This window comes from Leptodactylus fuscus, chromosome 2, assembly GCF_031893055.1.
Source record: "Leptodactylus fuscus isolate aLepFus1 chromosome 2, aLepFus1.hap2, whole genome shotgun sequence".
Taxonomy (NCBI): domain Eukaryota; kingdom Metazoa; phylum Chordata; class Amphibia; order Anura; family Leptodactylidae; genus Leptodactylus; species Leptodactylus fuscus.
Window position 1 is genome coordinate 225,008,193 of NC_134266.1, and position 21,795 is coordinate 225,029,987.

At 42.7% G+C, this 21,795-nt stretch overlaps 1 protein-coding gene across 1 annotated transcript in view; it reads left to right on the forward strand.

Moving 5' to 3' along the window:
- The window catches only part of STAC3 (SH3 and cysteine rich domain 3), a 69,258-nt gene that overhangs the window by 35,883 nt on the left and 11,580 nt on the right, over positions 1-21,795 (forward strand). Inside the window, exons 4-7 of the mRNA XM_075265752.1 lie at positions 3,795-3,876; positions 10,592-10,689; positions 20,853-20,916; positions 21,325-21,374. Of these exons, the coding sequence (XP_075121853.1) occupies positions 3,795-3,876; positions 10,592-10,689; positions 20,853-20,916; positions 21,325-21,374 (294 nt within the window). The remainder of the gene's footprint in view (positions 1-3,794; positions 3,877-10,591; positions 10,690-20,852; positions 20,917-21,324; positions 21,375-21,795) is intronic.

Here is a 21,795-nt window from a genome sequence, read left to right on the forward strand (position 1 = left end):
CCCAAATTCAGCATTTCTATGAAAGCAGCCATGGTATAAGACAAGTGTTTGTGCTGCAGCTTACTTGCAGGGATTGCTGCAGGTCTTCTGCAACTTTCAGTATTGCACTGCAAAAAAAAAAAAAAAAAGAAAGTTGTGGGTGAAACTGAAGCAATAATCGACATGTGACTCTAGCTTCATACTTGCGCCGGAGTTTCCGCTCTTTAGATTCACTTGGGGCCCCCAGAAAAATGGAAACCCAATCCGCTTACAAGGCAGTTACCTAAGGAAACCCTGTGACCCTATAGATTTCTGCCCGGTTTCTGCCTGAAAAATGTAGAAATCTCATCCTCTATGCGGCTTCTGTATATTGCAGGTGGTTTTCAACTGGCTAGTTCGAATATTCCTCTTGAAATATTGACCCTGTGACTTTAGCCTCAGAGAGTGTTCTTTTATGGTTAATTTGAAGTGTTTGTAGCTCAGATAAGTGATACAGACTCTGAGTCTTTTTGATGCTTTGTATAACATCTACTTTAATGGCTTGTCGTAAGAGTAAAAAAGTGAACCCATCCATTAGCATATGTCTATAAAATTCCATTGAGTCACAATTAGATAATAACAAGTATAAGCAATGATCTCTCCATTGAGGAACAATATATTTATAACCTTTGCCTTACTTATAGTCAGTGGAGCAAACTAAAGCCAACAAACTTGTGCCGATGAGATAGACTATACAGTATAAAGACGCACCAGATTTATCATCCAGCATCAGTCCTTGGAACAGTTTAGGACTGCTTGACTGTCTAATTTTTAGGCAACGTTAGAAAATCCTGTATATCCATCTATATATGTATAAAAAAAATTACGTGACCGCTTGAATCACCCATTGGATCTTAATGAACAAAACAGATAGAGATCAAAATGACGTATCCATATGGTCAATGGAAGCTAAAGACATTATCCAATTGATGGCTGGATTCCAGTTAAAAACGTGTAATGACTTGGAGATTCAATTTGTGTGACATTCATCACAACAACCAGTAGTATGTATGGCCCCATGTGCCTATTTGCACTCCTGCCAAAGTCTGGACACACTCCTGATAAGACAGCAGACGGGATCCTGTGGGATCTCCTTCCAGACCTGGATCAGGGCATCAGCAGGCTCCTGGACAGTCTGTGACAGTACTTGGCAGCATTGGATACCTTGGCAGCATTGGATATCTTAATATCTCAGAAGTTATCAATTCAAGTCAATTCTATCAAATGGGAGGAACAGTCAATGGCATCAGTGTCTTCTTCATCAAAGGGTACTGTTGGAGGTCTGTGCTATCCTCCAAGAATATGCCTCCCCAAACCAACACTCATCTACCTTCAAACTCGTCATGCTGGATGATGTTGCATACACTGTAAGTTTACTATAACTTATCCAGATTCTTTCACATCTGTCACATGTGCTCGGTGAGAACCTGCCCTTATTTCTGAAGAGAAACCAGCATCAATGGCGGCTATGGTGTTATCTGAAAAATGCAAGTCGAGTAGCTTTGCTGGGCTATGGGCACATCTCTCAGTAAGGAAGTTGGGTACTTAATTATGTCATTGGAATGGAGTCGGGTTCTGACAGGTTGGTGAGAAGCATGCACACCAGTAATCTTCTGGAGGTCATTTGGTAGGACCCTGCGAGTGCCTCTCCTTTCCCTTCGCATACAAAGGGGCAGATATCTGTCCTGTTGTTGGTTTGTTTACCTATATGACAGTTTTCACTTTCATTTGCACCAAAGCACTTCTGCTTCCTAACTGGACCAATTAGTATCCCTGAAGTTTATTTGACTTGTGATCATACAGGTATGTTTAGGTGTTTTTTTTTTGAGGAATATACTCAAACTATGGAACAGTCAGAGATAAACAAGAGAGCCAAGTGTTATACTCGACTGTCCTCAGAAGTTTTATAGACTTTGAACTGAGTGACACTGTGTGTGTTTGACAGATGTGTCATTCAAGCATCGGTAGACAAGACCCCAGTCTCCCTGTTCTCCAGTCTCCTGTTCTCCAGTCTCCTGTTCTCCAGTTTCCATGTTCTCTGGTCTCCTCTCCTCCAGGCTCCATGTTATTATTATTATTATTTTATTATTATTATTGTTTATTTATATAGCACCATTATTTCTGTGGGGCTTTACATTTGGGGGTTACATACAGTACACAAAATATACAGGCAGATATAAAACTAACAGTGACCGACTGGCACAGTGGGGAAGAGGGCCCTGCCTGCGAGGGCTTACAATCTATGAAGGAAGGGGGTAGAGACAGAAGGAGAGGGGGAGACTGTACAGTTGTCAGTGAGGTGATAGTGTTATTGGAGGTTGTAGGCCTTCCTGAATAGATGAGTCTTCAGGGCCTTCTTGAATCCTGTGATTGTGGGGGTCAGTCTTATGTGTCTTGGTAAGGAGTTCCAGAATATGGGGGATGCACAGGAGAACTCTTGGAGACGGTTGTGTGAGGAGCGGATGAGAGCAGAGCGGAGTAGGAGGTCATTGGAGAATCTGAGGTTACGTGTGGGCAGGTAGCGGGAGATTAGTTCAGAGATATATGGAGGGGACAGGTTGTGGATGGCTTTGTATGTTAGTGTTAGTAGCTTGAACTCAATTCGCTGGACAATAGGTAGCCAGTGGAGGGACTGGCAGAGGGGAGCAGCTGATGAAGACCGGGGGGAGAGGTGAATTAAGCAAGCAGCGCAGTTTAAGGTGGACTGGAGGGGGGCGAGGGTGTTTGCTGGGAGTCCATGGAGAAGGGTGTTTCCGTAGTCTAAGCGGGAGATTATGAGGGCATGGACTAGCATCTTGGTAGTTTCAGGGGTGAAGAAGGAGCGGATTCGATGGGTGTTCTTGAGTTGGAGGCGGCAGGAGGTGTTGAGGGTTGGAACATGTGACTTGAAGGATAGGTCGGAGTCCAGTGTAACCCCAAGACATCGTGCATGTGGGACAGGGGAAAGTGGGGTTCTGTTTACTTTGATAGATGGGTCAGGTGGAGGGGCCATACGGGGTGGGGTGAAAATGATGAACATGTTCTCAAGTCCCCCTGTTCTCCAGTCTCCCTGTTCTCCAGTCTCCCTGTTCTCCAGTCTCCCTGTTCTCAAGTCCCCCTGTTCTCCAGTCTCCCTGTTCTCCAGTCTCCCTGTTCTCCAGTCTCCATGTTTTCTGGTCTCCCTGTTCTCCGGTCTTCCTGTTCTTCAGTTTCCATGTTCTCCGGTCTCTTGTTCTCCAGGCTCCATGTTCTCCATTCTCCATGTTTTCCAGTCTCCCTGTTCCCCAGTTTTCATGTTTTCCACTCTCCTGTTCTCCAGCTCCATGTTTTCCAGTCTCCTTGTTCTCCAGGCTCCATGTTCTCCAGTCTCCATGTTCTCCAGTCTCCCTGTTCCCCATTCTCCTACAAATCAGACACATATAACATTTTAACGTAGCTTTATTCATTATCATTGTATCCTGTATCCATTGTTTCAGATGCCCCACATCCTGGATCTTCATGGAGTACACCATAGCCTTCAAATGGGCCCCAGAGATAGAACTCCAAGGGAGTGAGATCCGGAGACCTTGGGTGTATCCATATCTGGGTGTCCACACTTATGGCCCACCTTGGTGTATCCATTCTTATGGCCCACCCTGTATATTACATTGTAGAGTATTATATTGTTAAAGGGCAAAGCTTTACAGTATGTACTAAATAACAGAACAAACCTTCAGAAATGTCGACTACAGAGAATTAATAGCATAATATGTAGATGAATAAAACAATATAATTGTACATGTTGCTTTGTCTTTCAGCCCCCTGGTTTCCGCCGGGCATACAGCTCCCCCCTGTACAGTAACCAGCAATACGCCTGTGTGAAGGAGCTGCTGCCTTTCTGTGAGTTATATCACTATCACTGAGTCTTATAGCATAGTAAATATCTACCAATTACATGAATGAGAAAAGTTATAGACAGCAATTTAACATTGGTTTGAGGAATTATATAAACACCTATACTATGTGCACCTTCAGAACTGTCTGTACTGAATCCATGTCAATAGAATATAAATTGTGTAGATGTGACTATATTAGCTATTATTTGTCAATGAGACTACTATCGCAGATGGGTGACATGTTTAAGGTTACCTTTGTTTTCTGTGTCCCTGTTGTCACTTTGTGTGTTGTTATAAATTTCATTCCATGGTCGCTATTGAACTTGACATGATAGTTGTTTGTATGAACAAGATTTACAGATATTGTATGTTACATTTCTTTGGCTGTAACGCTATATAGGATAGAAGTAATACATGGATTTAATTTGTTGGTAAATATCTTAGGACATATTTGCAGGTGGAAGTTTTGTTATCCCATACATATGAATGATGTCTCTGTAGCATGTGCAGACATTTATTCATAGAACTGCCATACCTGTATAAATGAGACAATTAAAGGGATTGATTGCCAATCCACTTGACCCCTGTTCTCGTGATCGGTGAGGGTCACAGTCGATGGACTCCCACTGATCAGTATCTTTCCTCTACTCTGTGGATAGGGGATAACATTAAAACTTGGGCCAACCCCCTTTTGGGGGCTACCAATTCAAACAGGTTTCCAAAATTCACAATTACATTTTTAGTAATATCAGCAATATAAAACCCCCACAAAACAAATGGATTTAAAAATGAATCCCTGTTCTTTACCTATAAACCACTAGGTGGCACCATTACACTATAAGTGAATTGGTTTGCAACACTAAGGCACCTGACTTCCTAATTACATCATGGAAGACAGATTTGCATATTCTTCCCATGGCTAATTCCTAGCAGGGTTCTGCAGCTATACTAGCATGGGATGGGACTATGTTTTGAAACATCTATTTCATGGGGTATAATGTGTCTTCAATGTAAGTTTTTTTGTGGTATCACAGATGGAAACTGAACAGGCTGTAAATTTGGATCCTATATAAAACTTTTTTTTTTTTAATGCCTAGTATAGAGAACATGCTGGTCTGCAGAAAATGACGCCACATTTCATGCAATTCATAGTTAAGCAAAAAGGCACCTCCCTGTCTAAAGGGTCAATTCATGGAACAACATCAAAAGGAAATAATAAATGTAAAACTTAACCTTTATTGATATCAGTCAGATACATAGTGTATTTAGTGCCATGGTTAAAAACCACTTTTAAGTAACAAACATGGAGAGGGTGCAGTAACCAAAGGTGGTCTCAAATGCCTTGCACTCCTGACCCTGGTGTTCATACAGACCATTCCTTAAAGGGGCTCTATCAGCAAAATCATGCTGATAGAGCCCCACATATGCGTGTATAGCCTTTAAAAAGGCTATTCAGGCACCGTAAATGTTATATTAAACTACCTCCCCGTTTTAAAATAATACCCTAAAAAAGAATGTGCTCTACTTACGGATCGTGCACCCTGGGCGGGCATTCAGGGTGTGCCTTCATCTTCTTCCACGCCTCTTCTTCCTCCGATGTCCTCCGGTCCCGTCCTCCTCCGGCGCTCGCTCGCGGACACTGATATTGTCGGGGGAATCATAATACCCCAGAGATATGCTGTCTGTAAAGGAAAATTAATTAACAGGCCAAGATCGGCTACCGCCATCTTTGACCTGGAGAACCACAAGACACAGATGGTAGTGTATCAAAATGGATTCTGCTTTAATGGTGGCTAGCACAACAATATATATCACATGGCATAGACAGAACAGGATTGGCTAGTATAATTAGCATACATCCATTGGTGGAGAAGTTTGTAACAATAGCCCTGATGCATATCTATTGGATAAGAAACTGGAGAGAGGTCACACCCCCCTGAGGGCTAGCTCTACTCTGAAATGGAGTCAGTAACCACATGGTGGCTGCATGGTATCAATCAAAATGGCAGCCATCAGCACATGTCTCAAATACACACCCTAGATGTCTATCTCATGGTATTCTAAAGACAATAGACATCCTTGTTGGAGACAATTAGCTTAATTACCCTTCTCTTGTCCCTTTATCTTAAAAAGGGTCTTTGGGCTTTGATCCTTTCCTAACAACGCCCCTGGTTCCAGACGATCTGTCCCCATCCTTTGTAAGATAGCATCACCCAATACACAGAGCATAGTATTTACATAACCAGTCTGGCAAGTCTCCAAATTGCTCATCTATGGACAGATAGAACAATCTCAGCCCCCACCTCTATACACAATTTTTCATAAGATATTATTAGCCCCCCACAATATAAAAAAACGGCCTGGGCGCAGTAGTATGTGGCTTCTACTACAGCTACTGCACATGTGCCCAGGCTATTACTGTCCGTTCGCGAGCGCTGGAGGAAGACGGGACCGGGGGACATCGGAGGAAGAAGAGGCGTGGAAGAAGATGAAGACACACCCTGAATGCCCGCCCATCGTGCACGATCCATAAGTAGAGCACATTCTTTTTTAGGTTATTATTTTAAAACGGAGGGGTTGTTTAATATAACTTTTACGGTGCCTGAATAGCCTTTTTAAAGGCTATTCACGCATATGTGGGGCTCTAGCAGCATGATTTTGCTGATAGAGCCCCTTTAAAGTAATAGACCTTACAGGTCTCCCTAAATCACAACAGATAGGGATCAGTGTCGCTTTATAGTGAATGATTGTACCGCTGTCATTAAATGGGCCACACGTCCTCCAGATGCAGATCTGAATTGAAATCGGGACATACCTCTCTCCAACCGGGACTGCGGGACACGTCACCAAAATCGTGAATGTTCCGCGAAATTGGGACGGTTGGGAGGTATGTATGATGTCCTAAAGCAAGGGAGTCTTCAGACTAACACTGAGGTGACAGGCATACATTCCAACGGTCCTGATTTTTCTGGACAATACTGGAATCTGGGTTCTTAAAGAAGTGGGGTTTATGTAAGCCCCATCCCAAATTGGGCATTGTTAAAGGGACTGCCCAGAAATGACAGTACTTGGGCAGGAGGCAAGGGAAGATTAAACAAAAATATAATCACCTGTAGCGTTGGAAGTCCTCGCTGCACGTGACCACTGACCACCTCAGCAGTCACAGGAAAGCAACCAGTGACGTCACTCATACACATCACTGGTTCCTTTCCTTAGGCCGCTGAGACCAATGGTCACATGCGGAAAGTACGTCAGGTGAGTATAATTTTTTTTTATCTTTCGCCTTCCCGGCCTCATGCCTAAGTGCTGTAATTCCTGGGCAACGCTTTTATAGCATTTCTGGTGCTTGGGCTTAAATGTGACAATTTTGTTAAATGAAATATTGTGTCTGTTTTTTTCTCTTCTTTTTCTACCACAACATAGTGTGTTTTTATAAATTTTGTGTGTTTTTTCCATTAAAGATCATATGATAGAAATACTACTCATTAAATGTCAAGCTTTCACTGTATGTAAAGCAGATGGCGCTTTCCTATTAGTGTTTGTTAATGTCTAGTAGCTCCTCCAGTTTTTATGTTCTGTCTTATATTTATGTCTCTGTTATCTGTTGCATCTACCATCTTGATGAAATTATAGACAGTTGCTGTTTGTTCCAAATAAAACCCATTAATTCTCCCACAATGTCTGATGGACATGGAGTAATGATGGAAGCTGAAAATCTGCAAAAAAAAAAAAAAAACAACAAAAAAAACACTTAATGCATTACATGAATTACCTGAAAAACACAACCCTTAATGCTGAATTTAAAAAAAAAAAGCCAAAAAACGAAAAATAAAATTTTTGTAGTGTGTCATTTTTATTTCCTTGCAGTTGAAAACTTTGTGTAGAGTTTTTGTGAAATTACCCTATGATATATTAATATGTGTTGAACAAACATAGATAACTAAACATATCTCTGGCATACTACATCATAGAAAGGGCTTGCCCTTCTTCAGGGTCTTTAGCCAGACTGGCGAGCCAATGCAAAGATATGGGGTTGCTCTGATCAACTTTTTTGGACCAAGTACAATATCATACAATGGGTCTTTGCATTCTAGATGCAGCAATTGTTGAATTGCCAATGAGAGTTTGCCATGGGTGGACAACTCCTTTAACCTTAGTATATATTTTAAAAAGAACTTTGCAAGGACACTTTTTAAAATGGAGTCTTACTTCTCGGATGCTTAGTGAAGAACACATCCCATTCCCCCATGGAGTACATATGCCCTAGTAGGATATACACTGTCTACCAATAAGTATTTGGACACCTGTGGTCCCAGTGGCACGAATGGCAATTACAGCCTCAACCCTCTGGGGCACGCTTTCCAAAAGTCCTTGTATGATGACTAGCAGTATTTTATTCCATTCGGCTTGGAGAAGACAGTTCTTTCACCGATTTTATATGGCTGCTGCACCCCTTAGTTCGGCGATCCAACTCGTCCTAGAGGTGCTCGATGGGGTTCAATTCTAGGCTCTGGACAGGCCAGTCCAATCGGTTAACCTGATTGTCATTGTACCAAACCATGGTAGACCTCGCTACATGATAGCTGGCGTTGTCATCCTGGAAGTAACATTGGTCCGACCCATAGAATTGCCATAACGTAGGAAGCACACTGTTATCTAAAATAGTGCAATAGGCGTCGGCGTTGAGTTTACCAAGGGTCCCAATCCATACCAGGAGAAATACCCATAAACAGACCATAACTCCACCTCCGCCAAACTTTACTGGGTGTCCAAATACTTATTGGTAGACAGTGTATAGACAGGTATTTTAATCCTGAGGTAAGAGGGTTCATGCTTTGTATAACATGATATTCGCCAACATTCAGACAAGCTAGAATCATGAAATGTATCGTCTCGTCTACTTTTTGTATATACATTGGTATTCTAATAATAAAAGAATATTCACACAGGTAATGCAGCATTGTCTAACATCCAGAGATGCACTTTACAGAAATGCTATCAGTGGGACTTTGCACATAGAAGGTTATCCAGAACTGAAAGAAGTGGAAAGTTGCATTGTTGAAGATTTCTTGTAATTGTTCGCGAGTCTTCGTTGCAGCGAGTTATTCCAATACCTTCATTTCATTGCTTTATTAATTAGAACATTCTGTTTGCTGAGAAATGTCCTGTGGCTTATTGTAAGTGAATTGTAGAACTGGAACAGCTTTATACATGTGTGGAATTGTATTGGTTCATTTTATAGCGGAGGAGGAATAACAATTATATAATAAACTCAAAGGTTTTGGTTAAAGATTAATACCTGATATAAAAGAAAAATTACCGCTACATACCGCAACACAATTATCGCAATAGAGGCAAATACAGTTCTAGATGCGGGTTCTATTATAGTGAGTAAAAAATTTCTATCAATAGCTATAACGCTAGTGCTGCCTCTCCATTATTCTGATCCATTATACGTGCCCTGACGCGTGTTTCACCATCTTTGGCTTCATCAGGGAAGAAAGGTGGTGAAACGCACATTGGAGCTCGTATAACGCATGGTAGGACACTTTGATGTTATAGGCCTCATTCACACGGGGCAAGAGGGGGCTGATTTTGGCGCTGAATCCACGTCATAATCCGCCCCCTATTCTGACGCGGCTTCTTGCGCCAAAATCAGGACCAAAACACGCCGCCCCATTGCCCCGTATGAACTGTCCCATACTTTTTCATATATTTATAAGGTCTTTCACAACATCACACTTTATGGTACTCTATGTATTGATACTATGAACATTTTTGAATGGTTGTATTGATAATACTGTGATTGCTTTTGTATATAAAGTGTAAAAGAGCAACATTCATATGTTCCCCTTTCTTTACCCCTTAATTTACAATATTTACTAGTACACATCAGGGAGAGTGTGTGACTACATAGGCGTATGGAGACTTACAAGTCATTCCTGCTCCGCTAGGGATTCTGGGTAAAAAATATGCAAATCTATTCTCCAGGAATATTTGCATATGTTTTTAGGCACACACTTTCCCTGATGTGTACGATTATCCCCTGACCCTGGTCTATAGTCTCTCACTCTGCCAAATCAGTATCCCTGCACTATGCTGAGGAGGTCCAAAAGACCGAAACAGCGCTGTCCATAGCTGGGAATCTGTTCCTTTTGGAATAGAAATACTAATTTGACAATTAAATCCGCATCATGATAGTAGACTTATTAACTGAGTCATGCATGATGTTAAGGAGGCTGCCCTCTAGAGGGCAGCCTACAGAGTGCACTGTTCTCCTAATTACATCCTGGAGAATAGATTTGCATATTTATATGAATACATACGTATTCATTTGGATGTGTTCCTTTCCCTTATGTCTCTATGTCTTTTTGTGTATGTGATATTATTTTCCAATAAAATGTTGTAATTTTTTAGTATATTCATTGTTTGGTAATATCACCTTATTTGGCATATCTTTGGGATATCTACCTTGTTTGTTTGCCCTGTTGTATTTAGTATATATTATTGTGGCACATCTCAATTGCTCCATGTCTCAACCACACTGAGCTATGGAATAGATGATTAGATCAGTGATTACAAGGATATGGATATAGAAAACTAAAAGTTGGTTAGCCATGAACAAACCTGGGCTAGCCATATGTTGAATGAGGCATTGGGTGGCTGAGCAGTTATGGCACTGTGAATATACCGTATACTTACATTACACTCCATTACAGCTGCTGCCAATCGCACAGATCCTGTGTTTGATACTTTGAGGACTGGAGTCATTATGGCAAATAAAGAACGAAAAAAAGATAAAGACGACAAGAAAAATGTGAGTAAACTGCACGTATGTTGTAGAGTGGTGGTCAATGGGTTTGTAAAGGTTTAATGTTTCAGTAAAAAATGAGCAAACACATCTTGTAACATACATACTTATCTAACATTATGAGCTGTGTTGTAATGTATGACTTATGTCTTATTAGCATACATTTATAGAAATATAAATAACATCATTTTAATTGTGTTTTTTCTGCCCAGAAGAAATGACGTAAATATCCACAATAAACAATATAAATTAGGATTGATGGTGTTTAGCAGGCAGAGTCTTGTGCCCAAAGCATATTATGGCAAAACATCAAAAACCATTGTAATCTGCAGCAAATTGTATTTGGTTTCTAGCATATAGCATACTGTCATCCAGAGCCACTAAAGCGTAATTTTCATCTGTATTATATCCTTCTGTCCATCAGTATTGCATTTGTATATCATTGTCATTTTAAAGACTCCATTCAATGTGTTTCCTTTTGCTCTGTAGCTGATAGCCCAGTCCAGTATTAAGATCATAGTTCTATAATACAAATACAATACTGATGGCTTAAAGGGGTTGTCCAGTTTCAGCAAATAAATAGTATTGTTTCTATAATGAAAAGTTATATAATTTTCCAATGTACCTCCTGTAACAGCTCCTCATGGTTTTCTAGATCTCTTCTTGCTGGTAACCATTGTATACATTCAGTAGATAAAAATCATTCCATGGTCATGTGATGGGCACTCCATGGTCATGTGATGGGCACTCCATGGTCATGTGATGGACACTTCATGGTCATGTGATGGACACTCCATAGTCAGGTGATGGATACTCCATGGTTATGTGATGAACACTCCATGGTCAGGTGATGGATACTCCATAGTCAGGTGATGGACACTCCATGGTCATGTGATGGACACTCCATGGTCAGGTGATGAAAACTCCCTAGTCAGGTGATGGATATTCCATAGTCAGGTGATGGATACTCCATAGTCAGGTGATGTACACTCCATGGTCATGTGATGGACACTTCATGGTCATGTGATTGATACTCCATAGTCATGTGATGGACACTCCATGGTCAGGTGATGGATACTCCATGGTCATGTGATGAACACTCCATAGTCAGGTGATGGACACACCGGTGCACAGCTCATTACCAGGGAGATATTTGATTACGGTGCTATGAGTGTAACAAGCTGTGCATCTGCGTGTCCATCGCATGACCACAGACTATATGTCACATGGCCATGAACTGTATATCACATGATCATGGACTGTAAATAAAAAACAACAGAAATCAGAGATCTCCAAACCAATAAAGAATTTATATAGAAGTCATATTGGAAAATTGTTTTACATTTCATCATAGAAACAATAGTAGTTATTTGAAAAACTGTCCATGCCCTTTTAATGCATGCTGTCTGTATGATCTTTGAAAGCTCTTTTGTGGATATGTGTTTAGCATCTTGACAGATATGTTTGTGTGAAAAACATGAGATATGCCTATACTGTGGTATTCCTTCAGGCCGCCTTCACACAGGTGGATTCAGTTTGTGAGATATAAAATGGAGGTTCAATGTATTTGTCCCTACGAACACTGAGCTAGGACCAGGACTTCAGTGCCATAGTCATACATGAAGCTATGAGCCTCTGTCTTCTCACAACTCTACTGTCCTGTACTGAAACACAGGGAAGTAGAGCCAAGGGGAAATAGGCAACCCTAATATCATAGATGACTATAATACTACTGCAACACTCAGGAGGGCCAGGGCTGGTATCACGGGTAATATATATCCGATGTGGCCGGCTTTAAAGGGGGGTCCCTGGGTCCCGAAAGTGCACAAAATCTCCCTTTTTGATGTCCTCGATTACCCGCCCCCACGTGATATCTGACAATAACAACAGACAACCAGGCTTCGGGGGTAATCGTTGCTCTTTTTACTAGCAGGACGAGTTGAAACAAATATACAGATGACGGAGTGATTCTTCACATACAATACAGCGATCTTTATAGACAGTGTCCACTTAATCAGGTGATGGAGCTTTGAGCAAGCATACCTTGGACTTGGTTAACTCGTAGTAGCTTGGGAAGTTAAACTTGTATATACTTGTAGGGATGGCCTGTATCCAGGGGGTTAGACCTCAACAAAGCTGGGTACACGTATATAGAAGAGGAGATACAAGTTATCGACGGCGGGCGACCCTCAATTTCCGTCGAACTAGCTATGGGCTCCTTTAAATATAGATTTGTCCCAAAGACTTACTTGCATAGCAAAATACGTGTGGAGTTCCCAGATGTATGGATACAGGACGGCCTACTCGTAGAGAAGTGGAGCTTCAGAGGAAAACACTCCCTGAGGAACATCTTGGAGGCAGAGGAAAAGGCATGTCTGCTTGGAGATTCAGAAGAAAGTATTCTCTGAGAAGAAGCTTGGGTACAGAGGAAAAGACGTCTCTGTTACAATTTCCCGGAGACTTAGCTGCCATTTTTGCAGCTTCCCATGTGCTCAGCTCCACACCGAAGACAAAAGACCAAAAAGTTACCAACCCCCTCTCTAGAGTGGGCGGTCACTCAGCTCCGCCTCCAGGCCAGCCAAGCTCCCTTGAGTGGTCCTGGAGGTCACCTAATTATAATGGACACTCCCTTTACAGTGCCAGCTCAAATTACAATGACAAAGTATGGGCAGGTGTAGTTTACAAAAACATCCACAAGATGGCACATGCTCTGGTGAAATATAGAAGGAATGACGGGGGAGGAATCTTTTTACCTTATGTGCAAATGTCCATATCATCTCGGTCTGCAAGGACGATTAGAGGGAATTGGACGAGCAGTACCGGGACATTACATACACCCCCAATAAGAAAAGAGCCGTCCTCGGCGACTAACTAGCACGGAGGAACCTAGAGAGATGGGATGCGCACAGGTAGTAGGGTTGGATACCTGATAAACAATAAACAGAATAATGGCAACCAACAATGTGACATGACTTATGTAAAAGAACGATACCCCGTGATTATATGCAAAACCAAAACATAGTAAACAGTAGAAACATAATGCCAATAGGTGGGTAGAGTCTCTTTCAGCAATAGGGCATTGTCCATGGAAAGGCTCAGGGTAGGCACTATGTGGCAAAATACAGTCCTCAGTAGTCCATAGGCTGTAGAGAAATAGGTAATGCAAAACAAGAACATAACAAAATGCTTGGGATTACCCAGGTACGGAGGCTTAAACGGTTGCAAACTAACTAATTAATAAGAACATAGGTATATGAAAGAGGCAAAGTATATATACATGAAAGGATATGGTTGCTCAGTCTCTATAGCGAGCTTGCAGAGTTCCCTTGGTGCTTTGCTCTGATCGCCTCAGCACTTGGTCTTCTACTTGCGCAGGAACACTGGCCCTTTAATTCCGTTAGGGCTTGGCAAAGAGATTCTACTACCTGAGCAAGAACATCGGTGGTAGAGGGCATAGTGGCAGGAGTAGGAGCCTTTACAGTCTGAGATGGATTTGGATTCAGTGCTTTAGTAAAGATGGCGACACCCAGTTTTGGCACGTGGGGGAAGTTTGGTGGGTGGAGTTTACTCCAGTAGTTAGGCAATCCAAAATGGTGGAATGTACAGTCACACAGCATGGCATACAACAACACAGTCTCAATAAGGCTTCCACCCCCACTTTGTAGAAAGCACTGGTGATTTCGGTTATGCTGGGAGCAGTAGTTCTACAGAGATAACATACAGTCTTTGAGGCAGGCACAGAGAGACAATGCTTTCACCCCCACTTTGTAGAGAGTACTGGTGATTGCGGTTAGTCTGGGAGCAATAGTTCTCCAAAAGCAACATACAGTTTTTTTTAGGCAGTCACAGAGAGACAATGCTTTCACCCCCACTTTGTAGAGAGTACTGGATAATTTCGGTTAGTCTGGTAGCAGTTGTTCTCCAGAAGCAACATACAGTTTTTTTAGGCAGGCACAGAGGCACAATACTGTTCTTGACTTCACAAAAAGGAAAGGGTTGCAACACTCAGGAGGGCCAGGGCTGGTATCACGGGTAATATATATCCGATGTGGCCGGCTTTAAAGGGGGTCCCTGGGTCCCGAAAGTGCACAAAATCTCCCTTTTTGATGTCCCCGATTACCCGCCCCCACGTGATATCTGACAATAACAATAGACAACCAGGCTTCGGGGGTAATCGTTGCTCTTTTTACTAGCAGGACGAGTTGAAACAAATATACAGATGACAGAGTGATTCTTCACATACAATACAGCGATCTTTATAGACAGTGTCCACTTAATCAGGTGATGGAGCTTTGAGCAAGCATACCTTGGACTTGGTTAACTCGTAGTAGCTTGGGAAGTTAAACTTATATATACTTGTAGGGATGGCCTGTATCCAGGGGGTTAGACCTCAACAAAGCTGGGTACACGTATATAGAAGAGGAGATACAAGTTATCGACGGCGGGCGACCCTCAATTTCCGTCGAACTAGCTATGGGCTCCTTTAAATATAGATTTGTCCCAAAGACTTACTTGCATAGCAAAATACGTGTGGAGTTCCCAGATGTATGGATACAGGACGGCCTACTCGTAGAGAAGTGGAGCTTCAGAGGAAAACACTCCCTGAGGAACATCTTGGAGGCAGAGGAAAAGGCATGTCTGCTTGGAGATTCAGAAGAAAGTATTCTCTGAGAAGAAGCTTGGGTACAGAGGAAAAGACGTCTCTGTTACAATTTCCCGGAGACTTAGCTGCCATTTTTGCAGCTTCCCATGTGCTCAGCTCCACACCGAAGACAAAAGACCAAAAAGTTACCAACCCCCTCTCTAGAGTGGGCGGTCACTCAGCTCCGCCTCCAGGCCAGCCAAGCTCCCTTGAGTGGTCCTGGAGGTCACCTAATTATAATGGACACTCCCTTTACAGTGCCAGCTCAAATTACAATGACAAAGTATGGGCAGGTGTAGTTTACAAAAACATCCACAAGATGGCACATGCTCTGGTGAAATATAGAAGGAATGACGGGGGAGGAATCTTTTTACCTTATGTGCAAATGTCCATATCATCTCGGTCTGCAAGGACGATTAGAGGGAATTGGACGAGCAGTACCGGGACATTACATACACCCCCAATAAGAAAAGAGCCGTCCTCGGCGACTAACTAGCACGGAGGAACCTAGAGAGATGGGATGCGCACAGGTAGTAGGGTTGGATACCTGATAAACAATAAACAGAATAATGGCAACCAACCATGTGACATGACTTATGTAAAAGAACGATACCCCGTGATTATATGCAAAACCAAAACATAGTAAACAGTAGAAACATAATGCCAATAGGTGGGTAGAGTCTCTTTCAGCAATAGGGCATTGTCCATGGAAAGGCTCAGGGTAGGCACTATGTGGCAAAATACAGTCCTCAGTAGTCCATAGGCTGTAGAGAAATAGGTAATGCAAAACAAGAACATAACAAAATGCTTGGGATTACCCAGGTACGGAGGCTTAAACGGTTGCAAACTAACTAATTAATAAGAACATAGGTATATGAAAGAGGCAAAGTATATATACATGAAAGGATATGGTTGCTCAGTCTCTATAGCGAGCTTGCAGAGTTCCCTTGGTGCTTTGCTCTGATCGCCTCAGCACTTGGTCTTCTACTTGCGCAGGAACACTGGCCCTTTAATTCCGTTAGGGCTTGGCAAAGAGATTCCACTACCTGAGCAAGAACATCGGTGGTAGAGGGCATAGTGGCAGGAGTAGGAGCCTTTACAGTCTGAGATGGATTTGGATTCAGTGCTTTAGTAAAGATGGCGACACCCAGTTTTGGCACGTGGGGGAAGTTTGGTGGGTGGAGTTTACTCCAGTAGTTAGGCAATCCAAAATGGTGGAATGTACAGTCACACAGCATGGCATACAACAACACAGTCTCAATAAGGCTTCCACCCCCACTTTGTAGAAAGCACTGGTGATTTCGGTTATGCTGGGAGCAGTAGTTCTACAGAGATAACATACAGTCTTTGAGGCAGGCACAGAGAGACAATGCTTTCACCCCCACTTTGTAGAGAGTACTGGTGATTGCGGTTAGTCTGGGAGCAATAGTTCTCCAAAAGCAACATACAGTTTTTTTTAGGCAGTCACAGAGAGACAATGCTTTCACCCCCACTTTGTAGAGAGTACTGGATAATTTCGGTTAGTCTGGTAGCAGTTGTTCTCCAGAAGCAACATACAGTTTTTTTTAGGCAGGCACAGAGGCACAATACTGTTCTTGACTTCACAAAAAGGAAAGGGTTGCAACACTCAGGAGGGCCAGGGCTGGTATCACGGGTAATATATATCCGATGTGGCCGGCTTTAAAGGGGGTCCCTGGGTCCCGAAAGTGCACAAAATCTCCCTTTTTGATGTCCCCGATTACCCGCCCCCACGTGATATCTGACAATAACAATAGACAACCAGGCTTCGGGGGTAATCGTTGCTCTTTTTACTAGCAGGACGAGTTGAAACAAATATACAGATGACAGAGTGATTCTTCACATACAATACAGCGATCTTTATAGACAGTGTCCACTTAATCAGGTGATGGAGCTTTGAGCAAGCATACCTTGGACTTGGTTAACTCGTAGTAGCTTGGGAAGTTAAACTTATATATACTTGTAGGGATGGCCTGTATCCAGGGGGTTAGACCTCAACAAAGCTGGGTACACGTATATAGAAGAGGAGATACAAGTTATCGACAGCGGGCGACCCTCAATTTCCGTCGAACTAGCTATGGGCTCCTTTAAATATAGATTTGTCCCAAAGACTTACTTGCATAGCAAAATACGTGTGGAGTTCCCAGATGTATGGATACAGGACGGCCTACTCGTAGAGAAGTGGAGCTTCAGAGGAAAACACTCCCTGAGGAACATCTTGGAGGCAGAGGAAAAGGCATGTCTGCTTGGAGATTCAGAAGAAAGTATTCTCTGAGAAGAAGCTTGGGTACAGAGGAAAAGACGTCTCTGTTACAATTTCCCGGAGACTTAGCTGCCATTTTTGCAGCTTCCCATGTGCTCAGCTCCACACCGAAGACAAAAGACCAAAAAGTTACCAACCCCCTCTCTAGAGTGGGCGGTCACTCAGCTCCGCCTCCAGGCCAGCCAAGCTCCCTTGAGTGGTCCTGGAGGTCACCTAATTATAATGGACACTCCCTTTACAGTGCCAGCTCAAATTACAATGACAAAGTATGGGCAGGTGTAGTTTACAAAAACATCCACAAGATGGCACATGCTCTGGTGAAATATAGAAGGAATGACGGGGGAGGAATCTTTTTACCTTATGTGCAAATGTCCATATCATCTCGGTCTGCAAGGACGATTAGAGGGAATTGGACGAGCAGTACCGGGACATTACATACACCCCCAATAAGAAAAGAGCCGTCCTCGGCGACTAACTAGCACGGAGGAACCTAGAGAGATGGGATGCGCACAGGTAGTAGGGTTGGATACCTGATAAACAATAAACAGAATAATGGCAACCAACCATGTGACATGACTTATGTAAAAGAACGATACCCCGTGATTATATGCAAAACCAAAACATAGTAAACAGTAGAAACATAATGCCAATAGGTGGGTAGAGTCTCTTTCAGCAATAGGGCATTGTCCATGGAAAGGCTCAGGGTAGGCACTATGTGGCAAAATACAGTCCTCAGTAGTCCATAGGCTGTAGAGAAATAGGTAATGCAAAACAAGAACATAACAAAATGCTTGGGATTACCCAGGTACGGAGGCTTAAACGGTTGCAAACTAACTAATTAATAAGAACATAGGTATATGAAAGAGGCAAAGTATATATACATGAAAGGATATGGTTGCTCAGTCTCTATAGCGAGCTTGCAGAGTTCCCTTGGTGCTTTGCTCTGATCGCCTCAGCACTTGGTCTTCTACTTGCGCAGGAACACTGGCCCTTTAATTCCGTTAGGGCTTGGCAAAGAGATTCCACTACCTGAGCAAGAACATCGGTGGTAGAGGGCATAGTGGCAGGAGTAGGAGCCTTTACAGTCTGAGATGGATTTGGATTCAGTGCTTTAGTAAAGATGGCGACACCCAGTTTTGGCACGTGGGGGAAGTTTGGTGGGTGGAGTTTACTCCAGTAGTTAGGCAATCCAAAATGGTGGAATGTACAGTCACACAGCATGGCATACAACAACACAGTCTCAATAAGGCTTCCACCCCCACTTTGTAGAAAGCACTGGTGATTTCGGTTATGCTGGGAGCAGTAGTTCTACAGAGATAACATACAGTCTTTGAGGCAGGCACAGAGAGACAATGCTTTCACCCCCACTTTGTAGAGAGTACTGGTGATTGCGGTTAGTCTGGGAGCAATAGTTCTCCAAAAGCAACATACAGTTTTTTTTAGGCAGTCACAGAGAGACAATGCTTTCACCCCCACTTTGTAGAGAGTACTGGATAATTTCGGTTAGTCTGGTAGCAGTTGTTCTCCAGAAGCAACATACAGTTTTTTTAGGCAGGCACAGAGGCACAATACTGTTCTTGACTTCACAAAAAGGAAAGGGTTGCAACACTCAGGAGGGCCAGGGCTGGTATCACGGGTAATATATATCCGATGTGGCCGGCTTTAAAGGGGGGTCCCTGGGTCCCGAAAGTGCACAAAATCTCCCTTTTTGATGTCCCCGATTACCCGCCCCCACGTGATATCTGACAATAACAACAGACAACCAGGCTTCGGGGGTAATCGTTGCTCTTTTTACTAGCAGGACGAGTTGAAACAAATATACAGATGACAGAGTGATTCTTCACATACAATACAGCGATCTTTATAGACAGTGTCCACTTAATCAGGTGATGGAGCTTTGAGCAAGCATACCTTGGACTTGGTTAACTCGTAGTAGCTTGGGAAGTTAAACTTGTATATACTTGTAGGGATGGCCTGTATCCAGGGGGTTAGACCTCAACAAAGCTGGGTACACGTATATAGAAGAGGAGATACAAGTTATCGACAGCGGGCGACCCTCAATTTCCGTCGAACTAGCTATGGGCTCCTTTAAATATAGATTTGTCCCAAAGACTTACTTGCATAGCAAAATACGTGTGGAGTTCCCAGATGTATGGATACAGGACGGCCTACTCGTAGAGAAGTGGAGCTTCAGAGGAAAACACTCCCTGAGGAACATCTTGGAGGCAGAGGAAAAGGCATGTCTGCTTGGAGATTCAGAAGAAAGTATTCTCTGAGAAGAAGCTTGGGTACAGAGGAAAAGACGTCTCTGTTACAATTTCCCGGAGACTTAGCTGCCATTTTTGCAGCTTCCCATGTGCTCAGCTCCACACCGAAGACAAAAGACCAAAAAGTTACCAACCCCCTCTCTAGAGTGAGCGGTCACTCAGCTCCGCCTCCAGGCCAGCCAAGCTCCCTTGAGTGGTCCTGGAGGTCACCTAATTATAATGGACACTCCCTTTACAGTGCCAGCTCAAATTACAATGACAAAGTATGGGCAGGTGTAGTTCACAAAAACATCCACAAGATGGCACATGCTGTGGTGAAATATAGAAGGAATGACGGGGGAGGAATCTTTTTACCTTATGTGCAAATGTCCATATCATCTCGGTCTGCAAGGACGATTAGAGGGAATTGGGCGAGCAGTACCGGGACATTACACTACCGTCAGGGTTGGGCAAATATGGCCAACATCTGGTCTTTATGGACTGAACCTGCCTCTGTGAAGGCAACTAATTCAGTATGCTGCCCTAGGCCTGTACCCATTCACCCTGGTCATTGCATGGTGGCTTTTTTCCACAATACCTGGAAAGCAACATCTGTATAACATGCACCCCTGCTCCCCTTTCCTAAGCTACACCCCTATGTAGAAATTTTGCCACTTTGATTTTACTATATTACTTAAATTATGTCTACCTCACACTGCATTTTGGTCCGTTTTGCCTGTGTCATTACCTTGTGGAGAATTTCTGCTTTATCTGCATTTTTTTTCACAAACTCTCCTAGGAAACTTTTCCAAGGTCTTTTTCCGACTTTCATTCCTGTGCAAATGAGTACAGTGCTTAACTGGAAAATGAGCGCCGCACTGATATGATAATTGTGCTGTTATATGCTATGAAGTGTAGGGATAAAAGCAAAATATTCTGATTAAAATTGCCCTTGTCTTATCTTTCCGTGTACACATGACGGTGTTGTCCCCTCCCCCAGCCTGCTGCTATGATTGATGAGGAACCAGAGCCCCCAAAACAAGAGGAAGGCAAACAAGAAGGAGGTGAGTGTCTTTCCTTGTGATCTTTGATGGTGGACATCTAATAGGCTACAGAGCCTGTAAATTTACCATAACCCACAGTTTCCAATCGTTTCTGAAATATTTTTGGAATGTTATTATCTAAAAACTCACCTTAGAGCCAACAGAGAGTTATATGTCAAAAGAACAGTATAGTCAGTAATGGTTGCTCTCAGTAATATCTTCCCTGACGTGAAGGTCAGACTTATGATTCCACAGAAGGTCAATTCAGCCTTTTATCCTCTCCAGGGAGATAATGAGCACCAATTATAAATGAGTAATCATAATTGCAAATCCCAGGTTTTAATTGTTTCGGAAAAGAGCTTTGAGGTCTCGAAATGAAACGTTCTGTACAAGTGTCATTCCCACCACTGTTGTCTTGTTTAATCCTAGATTCTCCTGATGGTGACAAGAAAGGAGATAAAAATGCACAAGACACAAAGGTAATTGCTGTTTTTCAATACGTGCAACCTTCTTCTAAGAGGTGAATAGCAAATGTAAGACCAAATGTAAAAGAGCATGCATTGTAATCGCTTAGAACAATACGAGAAGGAACTTGTGCATAGCAATTCTAAAGGGAACCTGTCATCTCATAAGAAGCCACTAAACTGCGTAAATAAGGGTCATACAGGATGCTAATCGTTTAGTAAAGATGTCACTGTCTAAATGATCAGCATCAAACCAAAAATAAAGTTCTAAACTAGTGCGCTGCCTGTGAAATGTCATGGTGGCAGTGATGTCATGTTCACGAAGAAGGCAGCGCTATGAGCCTACTCATTCACGTGAACAATGAGAGCTGGCTCCTGTCTGACAGCCGAGACCTTTTTTTTTCTATATAGATTGTTACTCCAGTTTTCATTCTGT